The following is a 20726-nucleotide window of genomic DNA, read 5'->3' as shown; positions in this document are numbered from 1 at the left end:
CTCCGGACGCGCAGGCTCAGCGGCCATGGCTCACGGGCCCAGCCGCTCGCGGCATGTGGGATCCTCCCGGACCGGGGCACGAACCCGTGTCCCCTGCATCGGCAGGCGGACTCCCAACCACTGAGCCACCAGGGAAGCCCTGCAGCTGTTTTAAATCTGGTTTTCGTCAGAGGGTATCAAAATTGTATCTCAAAACAAGAAACTATTCCATTACAAAGGAGACAAACAAAAAGGTCCTTCATACCAATACTTCGAAACATGTGACTTCCTTTACTTGGCAGGAGCCGTAGCACTGGGTTTTAATTTTGTTCAGAAAACAGTCTTTGTCTGGGCCCACTTGCCCTTTCATCAGACTGGACTTAACTGTTCATTCACTTGACAAATATTTATTAAGCACCAGCTGTGGGCCAGGTACTCATCTAGGTGCTGAGGAGATTCTGATGAGCCATACAGAGTCCCTGCTTTCACAGAGCTTAGCTCAGGGGTGGGGATAGATAGTAAACCAAATCAACAAAAAAGGAAGCTAATTTCAGAGAGTGGTGAACGCTATGAAGAACATAAAGGCAGGGTAATATGGTCGAGAGTGACCCGAGGTGGTACAGTCACCACTTCTGGGAAACAGGCTCTGATCCTCAGGCATCTGAGCAAGTCCGTGCACAGACGCACATCTTGTGATACCACAGCTCCTCCCTGATGCTCACTTTCCCTTCCTTTCCCAGACAGCACCAGTCTCTCCCGTCTCAATTCCTTACAGATACCAGTTACACAAATCTAAATGAGCTTCCTCTATCATCAAACACAATCAAAATCAAAATCGAGGACCATAAGCGGTGCCTGGACAAAAGCAGTGGAACAGGGCCAACCCAGAGTGACTCTGAGGGAGTTCCTTGTATCAGTTTTAGGGCCACATCTCTGCACCTGTGGGCTAGGGATTCACTAGTCATTGACTTCTAGACTGAGGACTCTCCATTCTACACCTCACCTTTATGTGTCTTCTGAGCTCCAGGCACACATGGCCAAGGGCCTAATGGCAATGTTTTTTGGTTTTCACTGGCATCTCAAATTCTACAGCACTGTGCCCTGCCCCCACCTTCCTCCCCATCTCCAGTCTATCACCTGTTCTTCATCTCAGCAAATGATATTCCCATCTTCCAGATGCTTCCCAGGGGTGATCTTGGACTCTTCTCCAACATCCAGTTAAACACCAAATCTAGTATTTCTGTCTCCATATGTATCTTGAATTTATCCCTCTCTTCATCCCCACTGTTTTTACCTTACCTCAGCCCATCGCTTTCTGTCTACATTAATGTGACCACAGTCTTGGTCCTTCTATTCAGTTATTTACACTGCAGCCTGAGATTCTTTTCTAAAATAAAAGTCTGGTGTGGGCACTCCACTGCTTTAAATCCTTCCATGGCTCCCCACTGCCTTAATATAAAATTGGAACTACTGGACATGGTGGCTTACAAGCCGTCCATGATATGGTCCTGCTTGCCTCTCCACTCTATCTTCTCCCAGCACCTCACTGTCCCCAGTCTCTAGGCTCTCGCCACACCTGTCAGCTCTTCGGTGGTGCCATATTCCCTTCTTCTACCTCTGGTGTTTGCACAGACTTTTCCCTACACCTGGAACACTTTCTTCAATCCCACCTCACTATCTTCGATCTGGATAAGATTTTTTCCTTTTGAACATCTAACAGTGAAGACACTTGCCCCTGGAAAACCTCTAACCACTTCCTACCTCTAGGGCAAAGTCTGGGTTAAGATCCTCTTTGTATGTTCTGATAGCATTGTTTTGGAATTGCCTATTTACTTGTTCATATATATATATATATATCACTGGACTATAAATTATATGAGAACAGCAGCTACCTTTGGCTTGTTTGCCATTGTAGCCCCAGCAACTAACAGAATGCCTGACACAGAGTGTGCCTACAATGAATATTTATTGAATAAATTAATGGATGACTATGTCTCCTTTAAGTAAATCTTGTTTTTTTCACTCATTATTATTATTATTATATTTTTTTTGCGGTACGCGGGCCTCTCACTGTTGTGGCCTCTCCCGTTGCGGAGCACAGGCTCCGGACGCGCAGGTTCAGCGGCCATGGCTTACGGGCCCAGCCGCTCCATGGCATGTGGGATCTTCCCGGACCGGGGCACGAACCCGTGTCCCCTGCATCGGCAGGCGGACTCTCAATCACTGCGCCACCAGGGAAGCCCTCACTTATTCTTAAAAAGACAGAAACACACACACACACAGAGTCACCTTGTATGAATTAAAATATTATGTGCTTATTATAGAAAATGTGAAAAATACATAAAAGCAATAGGAAAGAGTCTACCATCCATTTCATCACATAATTATGACTCCTGCTATCTCCTTCTATATATATATTATTTTCATTGTTGAAATCATACTATGTCTATGTTCCTTTAATAGTAAAAGTTGTGGTTATTTAAAGTGCAGAGTTCCCTGGCATTAAGTGTATTCACATTGTTGTGCAGCCATCACCACCAGCCATCTTAGAACTTTTTCATCTTCCCAAACTGAAACTCTGTACCCATTAAACAATAATGTGCTATTCCCCCTTCCTACAGTTTATTTTTTTTATTTTTTGGCCATGCCTCGAGGCATATGGGATCTTAGTTCCCCGACCAGGGATTGAACCCGTGCCCCCTGCATTGGAATCTTAACCACTGAATCACCAGGGAAGTCCCTACAGTTTAGTTTTATTTGGGTTCATAGCATAGTGGAAATGGCTTTCTTCTGAATCCTTACTCAGTTCAAGCGAACATTCCCATTTATCTTCAAGAGGTTCTGAGGATTTCCTGGCAGATGCCATCCTTCCCAGAGTTCTTTGGTGCTGTCAGGTATTTCAGTCAATTCCATGTTGATAACATCCCTGAAGTCTCACTTTGTGCTACATCTCCTCATGCCAGGACCCACAATAGGTTCAGGGGCCCTCGAAAATATTTCAAGTTCTTTTAAGTTCCTAAGAAAATGAACTTCTAGGTCAAAGAAAATGTTTTAATATATAATGTTAACATATTTGTCTTTACATGAATATCATCACAAAATATAATTTAAAAAAATTTTTTATGGTGAAAGAGGTTCATGAAGGCAAAAGTGCCTAGGTAGTACTGTAAATGCTTTCATGTTACAAACAAAAAAAATGGTGAGGAGGAATCGCTGAAGTTTTTAACGCAAGACACTGATCCTTTGGTCAATTTCCACCTTTTAATTTCTCTTTCCTAAGCAAATATAAAGAAATCTTACAGAAATTTTACATAGCACTATATATAGTTAAAGCAGGAGCACACATTGAAATTTTAAATTTTAGGTCCTGTCTTCAGTTCCTAGGATGTCAAGAAATACTGGCAATTAGATAGTCCTCCTGGCATGATTTTCCAATTTGAAATAAACCCAAATGTAAACTAATTAACTGGGCCATTTTGAGAACACACAGCATTGGTTCCATGTGTTTTAAGAGCTTTCCAGAGAACACTGAAGCCAGGATCACATATGTGAGGCTTCAGAAATACATGGCAAGTGTCCCTGTTACCTGGGTCTTCTGTTTTTTTAGTTTTGTTCACTTAAATATTCATGACATCTTCATCTCTCTGAGAGAAGGAATTATAAATCATTCTAATTCCATTCTATAGCATTCTGTACCATTCTGAGTGCATAATAGGCACCTATCAGGAGCGTTTTGGGCTTGATGACATATGCATTTAGAATTGCTTGAATTGGAAGTGTCCTAGGTGGGTAGGAATTAGACTCTTACATCGTTCTAAGTCATTTGACTTAAATTTAAAAGGAAGGTTTTCCTTGGGGTGGAGGTAGGGCTTGGTTAGGGAGAGGAGGAGGACTCCCAATCATTTATGAACTTCTCTGGGAACATATATTTTTGAAGACAATCTATTTTTCAAAGAAACAGAGTCATCTTTCCACTCTCTCACCTCTTTTCCTCTATGAATCACAAAAGGTTATGAATTTTTTGAAAGTACTGAACATTATACTGCTTGTCAAGTTGAAATATAAGCTCTTGCCCGAGTCAGAGCTCCAAGTTTTCTCAGGTGCCTAGAAGAGCAGCCTTGCAATTAGGAAGATTCCGACTGAGACGATGTCCCTGTTAGAGCGATATTTCTCCCTCCAGGGCCTGTACAGCTATTAGGAAATGGGTCCACCAAGAGAGAAGGGAGTAAATGTGTTTGACTGCATTGTCTTGGAAAAAATAATTTTAATTTCTTGCTTGTCTTCATAACAGTTCTTCAAAGCTTCGTACTTTGGCCAGAGGTTTGTCTCCCGCATACCTGAGATTTGGTGGCACGAAGACAGACTTTCTCATTTTTGATCCCAAGAAGGAACCAACCTTTGAAGAGAGAAGTTACTGGCAATCTCAAGTCAACCAGGGTGAAACTTTAAAGATTAACCATATATCTGAGTTAACTTGAGTCAGTCGTGGGCATTCTCAGAGAAGAGCTATTGCTCACATCTAACAATTAATAAGAGATGAAGGGCTCCCAGCAGACCTGTGGAGGCACCTATACAAAAGGAGGAAGCGGTGGGCAGGTTTCCTCCTCCTGATGTTTTCATGAATGTGAGACATTGGGGCAGGGGGGATGGTGTGCTGGACACAACATTGGGGCAGGGGAGAGTTAATTGTGGTGTAAACAGAACAATGATTGTAGCTAAAAGGACAGAGCTGCCTAGAGGGGCCTGTGGGTAGAAATGCACCAAAACAAAAAGAGTATTTCCTGCTCAAGACACAGCACTGATCGAAACCCATTTATTCCAAAAAATGTGGATGAAAGGTGTAATAAGGGGACATGGAGATATGCTCTGCTTCTAAGAATGGATTTCAAGACTTGATTTGTTGGGCAGTGGTTCTCCAACTTTCTTGACTAAACATAATCACCTGGGGTGAGTTTGAATATTTGGATTCTTGGGCTCCAACCTTAGGTTACAAGTTTAGCAAGCTCCTCAGGTGATTCTGATATTGGGAGTCTGTGGGCTTCATCTGAGAAACACCCTGAGGCGCCACGAGGATTTGCCCTGTGTCTTTCGTAAGTGCTATACAGACATCAAATGGAAGCTAAATCATTATCTAAACAGTTATTAAAAAACCATATACATCATTGAATTACAATAATGAATTATGATATATATAAATGAACAATATTTTATTATTTTATATATTACATATTTCCTTCTGTTTATTTTCTGCAGTTAGGAAGTGTTTAGAATCATTAATCCATAACTGTGCCAACTGATAGAATAGTAATTAGAAAAAATGAAAAAAGCAGGAGAGTTTTCTTAGTATAACACGTTGGAATATGTTTAGACCTGGCCCTTTCTCACCAGTCATATGCATTCAAAAGGTCTCATAAATTTAGATAGGAAACTGTCCTTTGCTCATCAATTTTCTTCATCCTGTGGGGAGGGGGGGATCACTGGGGTTATCCAAGTGCTTCAGAAACATCCTTTGTGAGCACAGGGGTGGATGAGGCACCCGCTGTCAGAGAGCCAGAATGTGCAGCTTCCCAGAAAGGAAGTCACTGGAGGGTCAGCCAGTCCTGGCAGCCGTCCCCGGCAGCCCTGCTGCCTTGTGATAAGGAAGCACAGTCTGCCTGATAGGATAGTGGTGGATTTTCCAAGTACACATGTTGTGGTCTCAGGAGCTTTGATGATACCAAATTTGAAGGAATAAAAGGCAACATTCCCTGTCCTACCATTTGGCAAGAGGAAATCACCACAAAGCAGATATACTCCTGTAAAACAAATTTCTATGTATGTTGAAAGTGAACCTTAAGAGAACTGAACTATGTTTTTTTCCGGTGGGCTCTCTAGTAATTTCAGGTTTCTGAAGAGCCTTCTGAATTGCTAAATAACTTGAAGTTATGTCCAATGTATCTATGTCCAGTATATGTCCAGTGTTTCTTCAGAAATCTGCCCTTTGGCTGTTTTTTTGTGGTAATTGATTAGCCAGCAAATTTGACATGTATAGCAGAATATATCCTTCTCTGATGTTACACTTAACAACCAGAAACTCAATTATCCTGCTTTAGTCACATAAATAGCTAACTAAATAAGCGTATGGGATTTCAACCGTATCATTGTGAAAACAGATTCTCTAAATTTTTTACTCCATTTGCAGATATTTGCGAATCTGGATCCGTCCCTTCTGATGTGGAGAGGAGGTTGAAGTTGGAATGGCCCTTCCAGGAGCAGTTGCTACTCAGAGAACAGTATCAGAAAAAGTTCAAGAACAGTACCTACTCAAGTAAGAAATGAAAGGTACCCTGCAAGTGTCCCAGCCCCCAAAATATTTGGATGGCTTGAACTTGGGCTTGAATCTAATAAGCCCTATAGCAGTTGTGTAAAGCTGCATAATCCTCAAATGTTAGCAAGAGTTAATGGGCAATCTTCAACCCCAAACTTCTGTTTTTTACTTTTCTTCACCTGACTTTGCCCACTAGCCACGGAGTGAAATATAGAATCATTCATTCACAAGCTAATAATGACCTTTACTGCTCTGAAGAACTAGGAAGTCAAGGAAGACATGGATATACTCCTTGTGTAAAAGTAAAATATAAAAGTGTGAAGAGTAAAATGTGAAACCATTCACACCTCATTGTCCATTCTGTTTCCCCTCCAAGAAGCAGCCACTGCCCTGCCAGTGATGTGTTGTGTATCACTGGCAGGGCAGCTTTCTCATTTTCTTTCCTCTGGGTTTGAAAACACAGGACTAGCTCAACTAACCAGGAATTTATTTCCATTCATGGAAACACTTTTCTGGTGTTTAAATGGGATGATGTCATGCAGGGCTTTAAAACAACTGAAACAAGCAATCCTTATCTAACTATGAAATATATTTTTATCCGAAAGTTGATGTTTTATACCCAACTAAGGGATGATGTTGCCACAGATCTCAGTTAAGAAAATAACCTGCTTAGATAGGCTACAACTGTCTTCTTTTGACTTCTGAAAAATAAATGATCTTGAAGTTAGTTTGGGTTAGTCAACATTTCTAAGAGTACATTATTGACAGTAAATTATTTCTTTGTAAGATTTTACTATACGCTACCTAGATTCCAGTGTGTACAATGGATTTTTTATTTTTATATTTTTTATTTATAAGGTAAGGGAAAAAGTAACACATAAGAAATCAGAAAATAGGTTATATGCTAATAGAAAATGTGGTCCTCTAAATTATTTTTTGCATTTTAAAGCAGAGGGTGGCGGGGGGAGCTATGCTAACGGTTTAATAACATGATCTATGGTTGAACAGAATTTGGCAGGACAGGGCCTTCTCAGATCCCATTAAAGGGATGACAGAAGTCCAAGAGACCCACAGCAGGAAGGCCTTATTTGTAATTAATCATCTGATATAGGCCTGCTAGGAGAAGACTCTATGGTATTAGGTAATCTATAGCTTTATACTTTTTTTCTTGGTCATCTTAAGCATATGCCAATTTACCTTAAATTTTTTTTTTTTTTTGACTGTGTTGGATCTTTGTTGCTGTGCGTGGGCTTTCTCCAGTTGCGGCGAGCTGGGCTGCTCTTCATTGCAGTGGCAGGCTTCTCTTTGTGGTGGCTTCTCTTGTTGCGGAGCACGGGCTCTAGGCACGTGGGCTTCAGTAGTTGTGGCACACAGGCTTAGTTGCTCCGTGGCATGTGGGGTCTTCCCAGACCAGGGCTCCTGCATTGGCAGGCGGATTCTTAACCACTGCACCACCAGGGAAGTCCTAAATTTTTATTTTAAAATGTTTGCTACCTCACATGATCTTTTTGGAGCCAAGATGGTAGGTTTTCAACGTCTTTTTCCTGCCTTTGGGACCGGGGCCTTCATAGTGTCTGCACCAGGAGAAAGCCCTTCTTTTACTAACTATGTAGCTGGGTCAGTATAATTCCAGCCGCCCTATTGGCAATGCTAAAATGTATAACAAATACAGATAGTTAATTTGTATTTGGAAATATTTGACTTCTGATTTGAAATTTTCTATTTTAATCTGCATGTATTAGAAACATATAGATAGAAATCTATGGGACTTCCCTGGCGGTCCAGTGGTTAAGACTTCGCCTTCCAATGCAGTGGGTATGGATTTGATCCCTGGTTGGGGAGCTAAGATCCCACATGGCTCATGGCCAAAAAACCAAAACGTAAAACATGCAATATTGTAACAAATTGAATAAAGACTTTAAAAGTGGTCCACATCAAAACAATCTTAAAAAAAAGAAATCTACTGCGTTTGGTCAGGGCAAAGTATCTAAGAAGCCAATAGGTGTCTCTACACATGGCTCTGCATCCGTGGCTAAGGTTGGTAATGCCTGAGTAACATCGTATGATGCGGCATCGAACAATGGAAGAGATAGCAAAAGTCTATTGTGTTAATTGCTTAATGGCCTGCACCTTTAAAACAGGTGTCCTAGAAGATATAGGTGAGTTTTCTAATTACAGGACCCATTGGATGGTGTGTTTCACTTAAGTAGAAAATGACAAAAACATTTGTCATGAGAATATAGATTCACACTGTAAACCTGTCTGGGTAGGAAAAGGAAGCAATGTTACAGGTATAATTTTGCAATTACAGAAAGGAGGACTCCCTTATTAAAATAATAATATTTAATGAGCTAATTCTTTTTTCTCCTTCTTCTCCACCTTTCTTCCTCAACATCCCGCTCCCACACTGGATGCTGGACACATTTATGTAAACAAAAATGGTACAATAGTCAGTGCCAATGTATCATGTGTCATTTAGATTGTCTTCATTCCAGGGATCTTTCCACCCTTTCATACAGTAAGAGATAAGAGATTGGATAATGACTGGGAATTGGATAATTATCTGTGAGTTTTCTCATTTTGAGGAGGGACTAGGCTGGGTGGGTTTTATTTTTAAGAGTGGATTTTAACTCAGTAATATACAGCCCTTATTCTAGGAGATGTTACTGTTACAGAGGGCATATAATAGAATTTCAAGCTACTTAAATTCAAAGTGTTTTTGGAAAAATGAGGAAATAGAGGAAGAGCAAGGAATGAGCTGAATAAATACTCAAAAATGCAAACATTCTATGTTTTTTGAAAATGCCATAATCCTTGTAGAAGGTCTAGGCAATAATAGTGCTTTATATCTGTAAGAGTTTTTTATGGCTTACAAAGGGTTTTCACATGTGCTATTTCAACTTGGTTTTGTGAGGTAGATGGATGATGGTACTAGTTCCAAGATTGTAGATCTGTAGCCAGGGCTCATGCAGGTAAAGGGGTCACTCCTGATCATTCAGTCTATAAGTGGTATAGTGGGGCTGGGAGCTCAGATCTATGATTCCTGATTTAGGACACCTTCTACAACATGATTAGCAGTATATGTCTAAAAGATAACTGTGACTAAGACAGTCACAGGGCCTTTATTACAGGCTCTATTACTGTGGCACTGTCACCAAATAGCTATGTGATATTGGGCAAAGCACTTTATTTCTTTGGGTGTCAGCTTCCTCATAGAAAAATGAGGGTGGAGATTTGGGGAGGACTCCATAATCCCAAAGTCCCACGTTGTCCTCCACTGTGGCCCTAAGATCCCAGGAACAGGCTGGGACTCAGAGAGCTTTTCAGACCCCAATGTCTGTAACTCCTTAATGATGGGCAGCAGTTTTGTGGAAGTGGGTGACACAGCAAGTACCAAAAACACCTAAAATAGCTTGCTAGTGTTGTTACCGCCCCTCAGCCGTTATGGGCAGTATTAAACCTAGGGTTTCACTGCTCTGGTAATCCAAGTAGTTCAGGCTGAAGACTTCGAAACAGAGCCACTTTGAAGGAGAAAGGGTGTAAGTTTGCCAGATAGATAGAGATTTTTTTTTTTTAACTAGGGAAGTGAATTTCTGTTTAATAGATATCTCTAAATATACATTAAGATCACCAGATCTATGCAGATAATAACTGATTTAAACACTCAAAAAGACATTGCTGCCACTCTCAAAAAGAGATTATAGGCTAGTTAATGGTTAAAAAGCTGAGTTCAAAAGTTCCAAAGCTTTAATAACTCCTTAGTGACTCGGTAATTTTTTTCACAGCACATCTAGCCCAAAAGAAATACCTGAGAGTTTCAATTAAGCTGTTAGGTCCAAACAACCTAATAGTAACAGTTCTCATCATGTCCAACAGATGTTGATGCATTCCCTTGCAAATTTAAAAGATCGTGCAGTGCCCCTGTGAGTAAGGTTGCCTGGTCAAATTTTAATTTCAAATAAACAATAATTTCTTTGCTGTATTTCTCAAATAATGCACATGACATACGCTAAAAATTATTCATTATTTATCTGAAGTTCAAATTTAGCCAGATGTCCTGTATTTTTATCTGCTAAACCGTACCAGTGAATTCACTTCCCAGAGTGCCTTGGTGCAGAGTTTGGAAACCACAGTCCTAGAGCCCTAGGCCAAGTTTTTAATGTAAAATTCCATTTATTTTGAATTAATAAATTATATTCAAGAATTTTTCAAAAACTTTAAAAAAATGTAGTCAAAGTTACCAAGTTATTTTATGACTGAGTTTATGAGTGGAGATGTTTAGATTATGAAGGGTGGGGTTTGTGCTGACTAATGAAAATCTGGCCTGTGCGTGTTGAGCCCTGAGCCGTACACTGCACTTTCCCCAGTTCACCTGAGGTCACTTGAACAAAACCCAAGTGCCAGACCAAAGCCTCTGGTACCTTCCATAGGACTTGATTCAACAGCTGAAGCAAATAAAGTAATATCTACATTTTTTAAATTTGCCAGTCCAATTTTGTTGACGCATTCATAATTATAAGCACTCATTGGAATCCCTTCCATTTAACAATAGAAATAGCAATTCATAATGAGGAGCAAATCTGGAGGCCTTCATCACTTCGGCACTCTGGTGCTGACCTAACCACGAAATGGCAACATTTTTCTTTTAGGAAGCTCAGTGGATATGCTGTATACTTTTGCCAGTTGCTCAGGACTGGACCTGATCTTTGGTCTAAATGCATTACTACGAACTGCAGATTTGCACTGGAACAGTTCCAATGCTCAGTTACTCCTGGACTACTGCTCTTCCAAGAGTTATAACATTTCTTGGGAACTAGGCAATGGTAAGTGCTCCCCTGCCCCCTCCCGGGGAACATTTCAATAATAAGGAGATTCCCCTTTGGCATTATTTGTTCCTATCTATGACCTTCTTTTTAATAATAGCAAACATGCTTTTTGCCTTGGAATATTTGTGTAAGTGCTCAGTGGTGTGAGTTTGGAATTACTTGTGGCAGAAAACTCCTTATGTATCCCAGAACCTATCGTTAATCGCAGTTTACGTTACATTTGAGCACTTCCACAGCTCCCTGGTTCCCTTGAGATCTTCAGGGTCACTTAGACCTCTGATGCTTGGCAGGTTGGACTCAAGCAGTTTGCTTTTACCTTTCCATTCCTTCCTCTGTTCTCAACTTGTCAATCTCAGCAACCCCATCCCAACACTCATAATGGGTTCAAGCTAGAAGTTCCGGTACAGAGTCGTACCTGCGTCAAGCTCTTGATTGTCTCCTTTGTCACTCTTTTATTGTAAGGAACTTATAAATTGTAACTAAGTGCTAGTGATTAGCCACATTCATTCAAACATATTTACGATGCTTTGTTCACACATCAGCCGATGGAACTGAAGATAAAATGGGAAGTGAGATGTGGTAATATCACGAGCACATACTCTATTCCAGGCACTGTTCTGAGCATTTAATAAGTATTAGCTTATTTTATCTTTATAATTGCCCCGAGGTGAACACAATTATGACATTCATTTCATAGATGACAAAAGAGGCACACAAAGGTTAGCTAAATAGCTGTGTGATGCTGGGCAATTATCAGTGAGAGGAATCTTACAGGAGTTAGGATTTGAACCCAGGCAGTCTGGCTCTAGTAGGAGGTCACTGCTCTCTTGAGACTTCTGTTCTAGAGGTAGGGAGGCAGACCGACCAGAAAGCAAGCAAAGAAGTGATACATGTCTATAGTGGTATGTATTATGGTAAAGTCTAGCAGCAGATTTTGGGATTGGGTTGCTGAGGATAACTGGCAAGTTGAAGCACTGAAAACAGAATAAAAGGAAGGGTCAAGGCAACCATATCTTAGTCAGATGCTGAACAACTTTACTGCAGCAACTCTGTGAATAATAGGTTGTCTGAACCCATCATTACCCATCTCTGTACATCTCACCTTCCCTACTTTTCTACCCTACCCATCCCCAGCTCCCTCCTTCTACTCTTCAGAGTAAGATAAAAGAGTGTCATCATGTGCCCCTCTTCCTCGGGCCCCATTTTGCAAAGGGAAGCCCTGGTTTCCGGGGTGAAAGAGAAGAGTAAGGTAATTTGGGAAGTAGATTGGACACTTTCCATGCCTCCCTCCCCTCCCTTCAGCTTTGCTACTTCCAGACTCACATGCACATATAATTTGCACTTACAATTCTCAGTAAGACTTTTTTTTTTTTTTTTTTTGTGGTATGCGGGCCTCCCTCTGTTGTGGACTCTCCCGTCGCAGAGCACAGGCTCCGGACGCGCAGGCTCAGCGGCCATGGCTCACGGGCCCAGCCGCTCCATGGCATGTGGGATCCTCCCAGACCGGGGCGCGAACCCGGTTCCCCTGCATCGGCAGGCGGACGCGCAACCACTGCGCCACCAGGGAAGCCCAAGACTTTCTTTTTTTAAACAAATTTATTTATTTACTTTTGGCTGTGTTAGGTCTTCGTTGCTCTGCGCGGGCTTTCTCTAGTTGCGGCGAGCAGGGGCTACTCTTCTTTGCGGTGCGTGGGCTTCTCATTGTGGTGGCTTCTTTTGTTGCAGAGCACAGGCTCTAGGCGTGCAGGCTTCAGTAGTTGTGGCATACAGGCTCAGTAGTTGTGGCGCATGAGCTTAGTTGCTCCGCGGCATGTGGGATCTTCCTGGACCAGGGCTCAAACCCGTGTCCCTGCATTGGCAGGTGTATTCTTAACCACTGCACCACTAGGGAAGCCACTAGGGAAGCCCCTCAGGAAGACTTTTAATTACATTGTAGACATAGGATTTTAAATGTCTTCTGCCACACAATCTTTTTTTAAAAGTAAATTAGGGCTTCCCTGGTGGCGCAGTGGTTGAGAGTCCGCCTGCCGATGCAGGGGACGCGGGTTCGTGCCCCGGTCCGGGAGGACCCCACATGCCGCGGAGCGGCTGGGCCCGTGAGCCGTGGCCGCTGAGCCTGCGCGTCCGGAGCCTGTGCTCCGCAACGGGAGAGGCCACAGCAGTGAGAGGCCCGCGTACCGCAAAAAAAAAAAAAAAAAAAAAAGTAAATTAGGTTATTAAATACTGAATACAGACTATTTCCTGAATATCCACTAGTTTAATATCCCAATTATTAATTTCCAACTGTTTTATTACCCCCAATACTTCAGTTATGTAACATATTTTTATTTTCCTGGAATATCTTCTTTATAACTGGAGATTTTACTTTCCTTGACTTTGGATTCTAAGTTTTTGTAATATGAAAAATGCGCTGCTGCTTTTATATGCTGCTTTTATGTTTGCTTTTAAATAAAAAATTTTCTAGGTAAGCAATTATTTTGCGAATTGCTGTCTTTCAGAACCTAACAGTTTCCGGAAGAAGGCTGGTATTTTCATCGATGGATTGCAGTTAGGAAAAGATTTTATGGAGTTGCATAAACTTCTAGGAAAATCTGCTTTCAAAAATGCAAAACTCTATGGTCCTGATGTTGGCCAGCCTCGAGGAAAGACTGTCAAGATGCTGAAGAGGTAAGAGCTAGAGGAAGCAGAACCACTTTTCTTAAATATAATATTTTTCTTTGGTGGAGAATCCTCAATAAACCACCTGTTATTAAACAATTTGTTGCCTGACTAGAAGGTTTACCAAAAGAGGAAACATTGACTGGCTCAGAATACCAAAGATTTTGGGGCAAATGGCACCTGTGATAAAGTTTGTATCAGAATTAGGAAGTTTGTGTTGCTTTATCCTAAAGTAGTAACCAGCCTATTTCTAGGGAAGACAACTCTCGTGCATTTAGTGTTCATATAAGGATTAAGTGATAACATAATAGATTTTTTTTTTCTAGTTTCCTGAAGGCTGGGGGAGAAGTGATTGATTCAGTTACATGGCATCAGTAAGTATGTCTCCTACTGTTAATACTGAGAAAGTAAAGCTAGCTTTACTTATTACCTAGTTTTCAAAAAATTGTTTTCATTTAATTGCTAATTGACTTTATAGTTCCCGATAAGAAACTGTCTCAAGCAGCATTGTACTAGGATCTTAATATTAATAAAACAAAAATTTAAACTTGTTTTAAGTAACGTGGTAGTTTCTACAAGATCAAGGCACATTATCATTTAAGTCATGGAATAGATGTAGCTAATAGTAGCTAAAACTAATATGCTTGCCCAAGAATGGGTAACCCACAAATACCTGCATTTGTGACTATGTTTTCTCAAGACAGAATAAGTGGTCCCCTTCCATCTTGTTCTCTCCTTAGTAGAACGTCCGCTTTTTTTTTTTTTTAATAGCACAGGGGTGGGAAGAAGTAGAAAGGAGGGCAAGGGCAGCCAATTAACTTAAAAGCAGAAAGTAAAGTTTGTTACTTTTTCCTGAATATTTTCTGAATAATTTAGCTACTACTTGAATGGGCGAATTGCTACCAAAGAAGATTTTCTAAACCCTGATGTATTGGACACTTTTATTTCATCTGTGCAAAAAATTTTCCAGGTAATAGTCTTTTTTCTCTGTTTAATGTAAAACCAGAGTCCTTATTTTGTAGTCTAGCTAGTCCTAAATTCTACAGGTATATAAATTTACATGTTTTTCCAATTTTAGAGAGCAGGCACTAGGTCTTATTCCCCTACAGTTCCCCTTAGTGTTGGGTCTTACCCGTGTATGTTGATTAGAAATTAAAAACACTTCCAGTAGCCTTTTGGTAGAGTGAACTCTCACAGTCCATAAGAAAAGAATGGGATTATTTACATTCCTTTCACACCTAGTATTCCAATAAAAGTTAATTGCCCAAGACCTAAATGACCGTGAAAATACTTTGTAACTATATTGAACAGATGGATCTGGGAATGCAAGGTTTTGAATATTGATTAATCTTCAGCGTCATATTTGGTCAGCTTGTTTGCAATTACCGTGGAGACTTTCCTTGTTCCATACATAGGCTGTTGAGGAGACCAGACCCCACAAGAAGGTTTGGTTAGGAGAGACCAGCTCTGCGTATGGGGGTGGAGCGCCCTTGCTGTCCAACACCTTTGCTGCTGGCTTTATGTGAGTGAACTTGCACTTGTCTCAGGGACCAGATAGCATTCTCCTGTTCTTCTATTCAGTTGAAATAACTCGTCATACAAAAATCTGGTCAAAGACAGTTTCTGTGGCTGAGCTCCAAAGTTTGTGCCAGATTTTGCAAGAAAATGATTTACTAAAGTTGGTTGGACATCTTTAACATGTGCCCAAATTAATCATCGTATGAATGAACTGCTTTAGAAGTTTTGTTCCTTAATTATGGCCCATAAATATGTCAAGCATTCCTTTCTCTAAAGAAATACATTGTAAAAGAGTGCATCAAGAGCCTTGACTATGAGAAGGGTTCTGAGTACATATAGCTCTATTCATAGATTCCCAAGAAGTTTAGAGCCTGGAAGTATGAGGTCACACCCGAGGGGGCTACCAATGAATTTAAAGATTTACTAAATCACCCCCTTATCCAAGCACCACAAACTTGATTGCTTTAAAACCAACTGGTTTACTTATATTTCATAACTAGGTTAACACTCTTAGTCTATAGTTCTACATGCTCATATTGAGCTTTATTCTCTTTCCTCTCCTACCCTCATTCTTATAAGCCCCGACTAGAGCACACATCCTTATGCTTGTGGAGGCATGAAGAGTAGAGGAAAGAAGGGAGATGTGTGTTTTGCCACTGGCTGAACACAGGGGGAGGAAGTGTCCATAAAAGCTTAGTGGTGATTCTACTTATTGCGCATTTTAGTGCTGCTGACCACCAGCAGTCCTTTCTTCAGACCTCACATGGAAATGTGGGTGGGGAGGCGGCGGGTGGAGGTGGGAAGGGCGGGTGTGGATCCCACAGGACGGAGAATAATTGTCTGTAACGGTGAGCATTTGTCTACTCCGCTTTGTAGATGTTGTCCTACCCTGATAGGGACTCCTATAGCACATTAATAGTCTTCTAGGATTTGTTATCATGCAGAAGTGTGAGAACATGTGAAGTGAAGGATAGTCTCTATTTCATCTGAATGACTTATTGATAATTAATACTACTTTTCTGGCTTCCTGTCAATTCCTCCCACACGGAGGAATAAATCAGAATAGTGTAGAGTTAAAACTGAGTTATTTTGCTTTCCAAATCTGAAGAAAGCTTGGCCTCACTCTGTTCCAGGTGGCTGGATAAATTGGGCCTGTCGGCCAGAATGGGCATAGAAGTGGTGATGAGGCAAGTGTTCTTCGGAGCTGGAAACTACCACTTAGTGGATGAAAATTTTGAACCTTTGCCTGTAAGTGACCATTATTTTGCTATTATCGTGAGTAGGTTAGAGTATACTAAGGGCCCCCTGTATTAACCTTTTATAAATAGTCACTTCTCTCAATAAATTCAATGCTCTCAGTAAGTAGCCAAACCATGGAAAGATGAATTAGAAGAAACCTTAGAGATCACTCATTCTAACTTTTTTGTGTCTCAAGAAATTGAGAGCCAGAAATAATGTTTTTAATGTGGGTTATTTGGGGCATGGTGTGGGATTTTTTTAAAAAGGAGTAATTTGAAATTTTATGACTTCAATTTTACAAGATAAACTTGAATCAAATGTTTTGCCAAGTAAATCAAAGTTAAAATTGCCTGTAGTATCCAAAGTTGCAAAATTTTTTTGTCATGAAATCATAATTTATTTAACTTTAAGATAAGCTAGTACCATGTATTTGTTCAAAAATATCACCATACGATTGGTTATTTTGTTAATAATCTTCAAGATATTTATGAGTAAAGTCTCATTTCCACCCTACCTCCAACTACATCTGGTACTAAATCAGGAAATATAGCCTTTCTATCTAAAAAGCCACCTGGAAGATATATATATCTAAAAATTGGGATAGCATAGGTATAGCCTGAGAAGTATAACCTTGATTTTTATAGTCTAAAATAGCATTTGAGAATATCTCTTTTCTAAGAATAATTCCTAAAGGAATTGCTTGAACGTTGTAGGAAAGCTAAGAAAGTCTGCAAAAAGCACATGCCAAAATATAAGCTAGGCTTTTGTGGTTTGTAGATAGATTTCCCCCCCAAATTGCTTTTAGTCTATAGTGGTCCAAGTTCATGGAGCACACTGTTCATAACTTAAAAAAAAATTTTAGCAAAATGTCTTTGCACAAAATGGAATCTATCTTCCCCAAGTATATTATTAGTCATTTATAAAATGAGTTAAACCAAATGTGATCATTTCATTAGACAAATATCCAAAATCTACTACTGGCCCCTTCTTAAATGGACCTTGAACAAGGAAGAGAAATAAATAGTTTCTTCACAATTTGCTTTGAGTCCGATGCCTAGAAATTAGTCAGCTTATCCTGTCACTCTTTGTAAATAGTACCAGCTATTTATGATGTTATCTAAAGCTTCTCAGCCAAACATAAACTTTTGGCTTAAGAATTCTTTGTATATGTGCTAAATATACTTCCTCCTCAAGGTTCACAAGTCAGCTAGAAAAACTTGCAAGAGTAAATGGTACCTTTGACATCTGCAGAATCCCAGGGAATTCTCAAAACAGTCCTGGAAGGTGGCAAGGAAGATATCTTAGATCCATTTTTCAAATGAGGAAGTTCAAATTGAGATGAGCTTGTGTGATTTGCTGGAGGTCACACAGCTGTCTCATTGTTACTCTAAAGAATCCTGTACAAATCCTGGCCCTGAGCCTGCTTGCTTTCTACCCCCAAGTCATGGAACCATGCTACGTCTCCTTTGAAAACATTTAACTGATTCTTTTCTTGTCTCCAGTAAAAATTTTGAAGTTAAGCAGAGAAACAAAAGCTGTTTGCCTGTTGAGTCTACCTTACCCAAGCTCAAGAAGGAAGGGTTGAGGTATATATATATTGAGTGGATTTTAAAAAAAAACAAAACTTTTTATTATGAAAAATTTCAACGTAGAGAGAAAAGTATATGAAGCCCTAATGTTGTTTAATCCATAATCATACCCACTCTTTACCTCCCACCTACTGGATTACTTCTAGGCAAATCTCAGGTATACCACTTTATCCATAAGTATTTTAGTATGTATCTCCTTTGTAAAAACATAACAAAATATAATTATCATACTTTAAAATATGAACAATAATTTCTCAATATCATTAAATATTTAGTCAGTGTTTCACATTTTCCTTATTGTCACAAATGGGTTTTTTTGTTTTTTTGGTTTTTTTGTTTTTTTTTGTTTCTTATTAGTCATCCATTTTATACACATCAGTGTATACATGTCAATCCCAATCTCCCAATTCATCACACCACCACCACCCCCAGTCACAAAAGTTTTTAATTGTTGGTTTATTCACATCAGAATCCAAACAAGGTCCATATATTGTATTTATTATATCTCTTAAGTCCGTTAATCCCTAAGTTCTCTCTCCCTCTCTTTTTTTTGTCCCTTGGAATTTATTAAAGAAACCAGGTACTGTTATATAGTGTTTCCCACATTCTGGATTTTGCTAAATTTATTTCTGTGGTATCATTTAGCATGTTCCTCTGTCCCCTGTATTTCCTGTAAACTGGTAGTTAGACACAGAGGCTTGATTTTTGTGGGTTTTTTTGTTTTGCAAGAATTCTTCATAGGTGTTATTGTGTGCTTCCATCAAGAGACACATAATGTCTGATTGTCTCTTTTCTTGACCTTCATAGCTAGTGATGGTCACTGCCTAATGCACTGCTTTATTGGGCAGGGGTTGAGGGTTTATAAGGTTTCAGAGGAAATTGTTTTAGTCTCTTAAACAGAAGTTTTATGTTTAAAACTTGGCTTTGTGTGTGTGTGTGTGTGTGTGTGTGTGTGTGTGTGTGTGTATGTGTCTATATCTAAAAGTTTTGCTTTGAGCTTTGAATTCTTGGATGATTGACAACAAAGAATATTTAAACTATCTCTGAGCAATGAGTTGCATGCATCCTTGAGATTTATCTCCTAGCACGCATAGCCCTCTGAATTGTGGAAGTGTAGTCCTCCAGTGATAAAAAGCAGCAAACAAGATATTGCCCTCAGATTCGTGGTGGTAATGCATACCAAAAGATGAATCCTTTTAAAATAGCTCTAGGATAACAGTCACACTCTTTGTAGGATAACTATTTGCTTGACACTGTTTTTGTTAAAGAGTAAGTAAAGATCTATTTTTGTCCCTCCCCTCCCCAATCACTGCAACTAGGATTATTGGCTCTCTCTTCTGTTCAAGAAACTTGTGGGCACCAATGTGTTAATGGCAAGTGTGAAAGGTCCAGACAGAAACAAACTTCGAGTATATCTTCATTGCACAAACATCAACCAGTAAGTGTGTAAGACGCCCTTTACCAATCAACAAGTTTTAATTAGTAAGCACACAACTTCCTACTCTAACACCCTGTTGTCTTCTATCTATACAGTGGGTCTAAGGTGTGTCATTGTTCTTTATTTCTTTTCATTCTCATAGTGATATGGTGCCAGAGTCTAGCTAAAAAAAAAAAAAAATAGGTTAAACATAGGCATTTGCAGTCCAGCAAAGATTTGTACAGTGATTTAATTATCACAATCCATAATGAAAATATATCCTGAATTTAAATAAATAATGATACAAATGAAGCACATAAAACCAATTTTGTATGAATGATTAATCAATTGAATGACTATGAATGAATAAAATATGAATATGAACTCATATGAATGAATAATTACATGAATATACTTATCCCTTTGCATCATACCATTAATAACGAAGCAGAATTAAAATGAGACCAATAACAACAATAACACTCATGTTTTCAAAAGTTTCAACCCAGTTTCTGGAGTTGAGAGGCCATAGAGATTTTTGTAGTCCAGTACTCTGGCCTGAGGTAGGAAAAATGTTCCTAAGTCTGAGATTTTTCTCTTTTTAGTTTCAGTCTGTCTTTCCTAATAGAATAATATTAAAATGCTAATTCTAGCTACAAAAGCTACACACTGTTTCCAGTTTCAGTGAGTGGGAACTCTTTTTCTGGTGAGTGGGCCCCATTAGGAATAAGTGGGGGAATGGTTTAGGTAGAAAAATTCTGAAAAGTGTCAGTAGATTTAATTTTCTTATTTGTTTCAGTCTTTTCATAAGGTTAGGAAAAGCCTGGCTTTATATGGTTTATATTAGGAATTTACATGAACCCTGAAAATTTCCATTTTACCATTTAACTTCCCTATGTTTGAACGTATATGGGCTGACTGGCTTCCTCACAACGCAGCCTAGCAAAGCAGCAAAGATCTCGAAGTGCTAAAGCCCAGAAAATGGCAGTGTGAAGAGCAATATTTTTATCATGTTTTCAAAATAGGACCACATCAGTAGCCTAATATTATCATAAATGGAAGGATACAAAGAGGGCCCATCATCACTATAGATACTAATACTTAGTATTATCCATGACTATTTTTTTTTTTTTTTTTTTTTGTGGTACGCGGGCCTCTCACTGTTGTGGCCTCTCCCGTTGCGGAGCACAGGC

At 39.7% G+C, this 20726-nt stretch overlaps 1 protein-coding gene and 1 long non-coding RNA gene across 2 annotated transcripts in view; one reads left to right on the top strand and one right to left on the bottom strand.

Moving 5' to 3' along the window:
- HPSE (heparanase) overlaps nucleotides 1-20726 on the top strand; it is a 35130-nt gene that overhangs the window by 7948 nt on the left and 6456 nt on the right. Inside the window, exons 2-10 of the mRNA XM_024115414.2 lie at nucleotides 4271-4416; nucleotides 6161-6286; nucleotides 10936-11109; nucleotides 13611-13779; nucleotides 14097-14144; nucleotides 14647-14740; nucleotides 15186-15292; nucleotides 16422-16536; nucleotides 19436-19554. Of these exons, the coding sequence (XP_023971182.1) occupies nucleotides 4271-4416; nucleotides 6161-6286; nucleotides 10936-11109; nucleotides 13611-13779; nucleotides 14097-14144; nucleotides 14647-14740; nucleotides 15186-15292; nucleotides 16422-16536; nucleotides 19436-19554 (1098 nt within the window). The remainder of the gene's footprint in view (nucleotides 1-4270; nucleotides 4417-6160; nucleotides 6287-10935; nucleotides 11110-13610; nucleotides 13780-14096; nucleotides 14145-14646; nucleotides 14741-15185; nucleotides 15293-16421; nucleotides 16537-19435; nucleotides 19555-20726) is intronic.
- The window catches only part of LOC114486587 (uncharacterized), a 37872-nt gene continuing 36794 nt past the window's right edge, over nucleotides 19649-20726 (bottom strand). The window contains exon 3 of the long non-coding RNA XR_003680580.2: nucleotides 19649-19717. This is a non-coding gene — a long non-coding RNA (uncharacterized lncRNA). The remainder of the gene's footprint in view (nucleotides 19718-20726) is intronic.

This window comes from Physeter macrocephalus, chromosome 7 (assembly GCF_002837175.3).
Source record: "Physeter macrocephalus isolate SW-GA chromosome 7, ASM283717v5, whole genome shotgun sequence".
In the NCBI taxonomy this organism is placed as follows: Eukaryota; Metazoa; Chordata; class Mammalia; order Artiodactyla; family Physeteridae; genus Physeter; species Physeter macrocephalus.
Note: the sequence above shows the minus strand (reverse complement) of the source record. Positions and strands in the feature narration are given on the sequence as shown.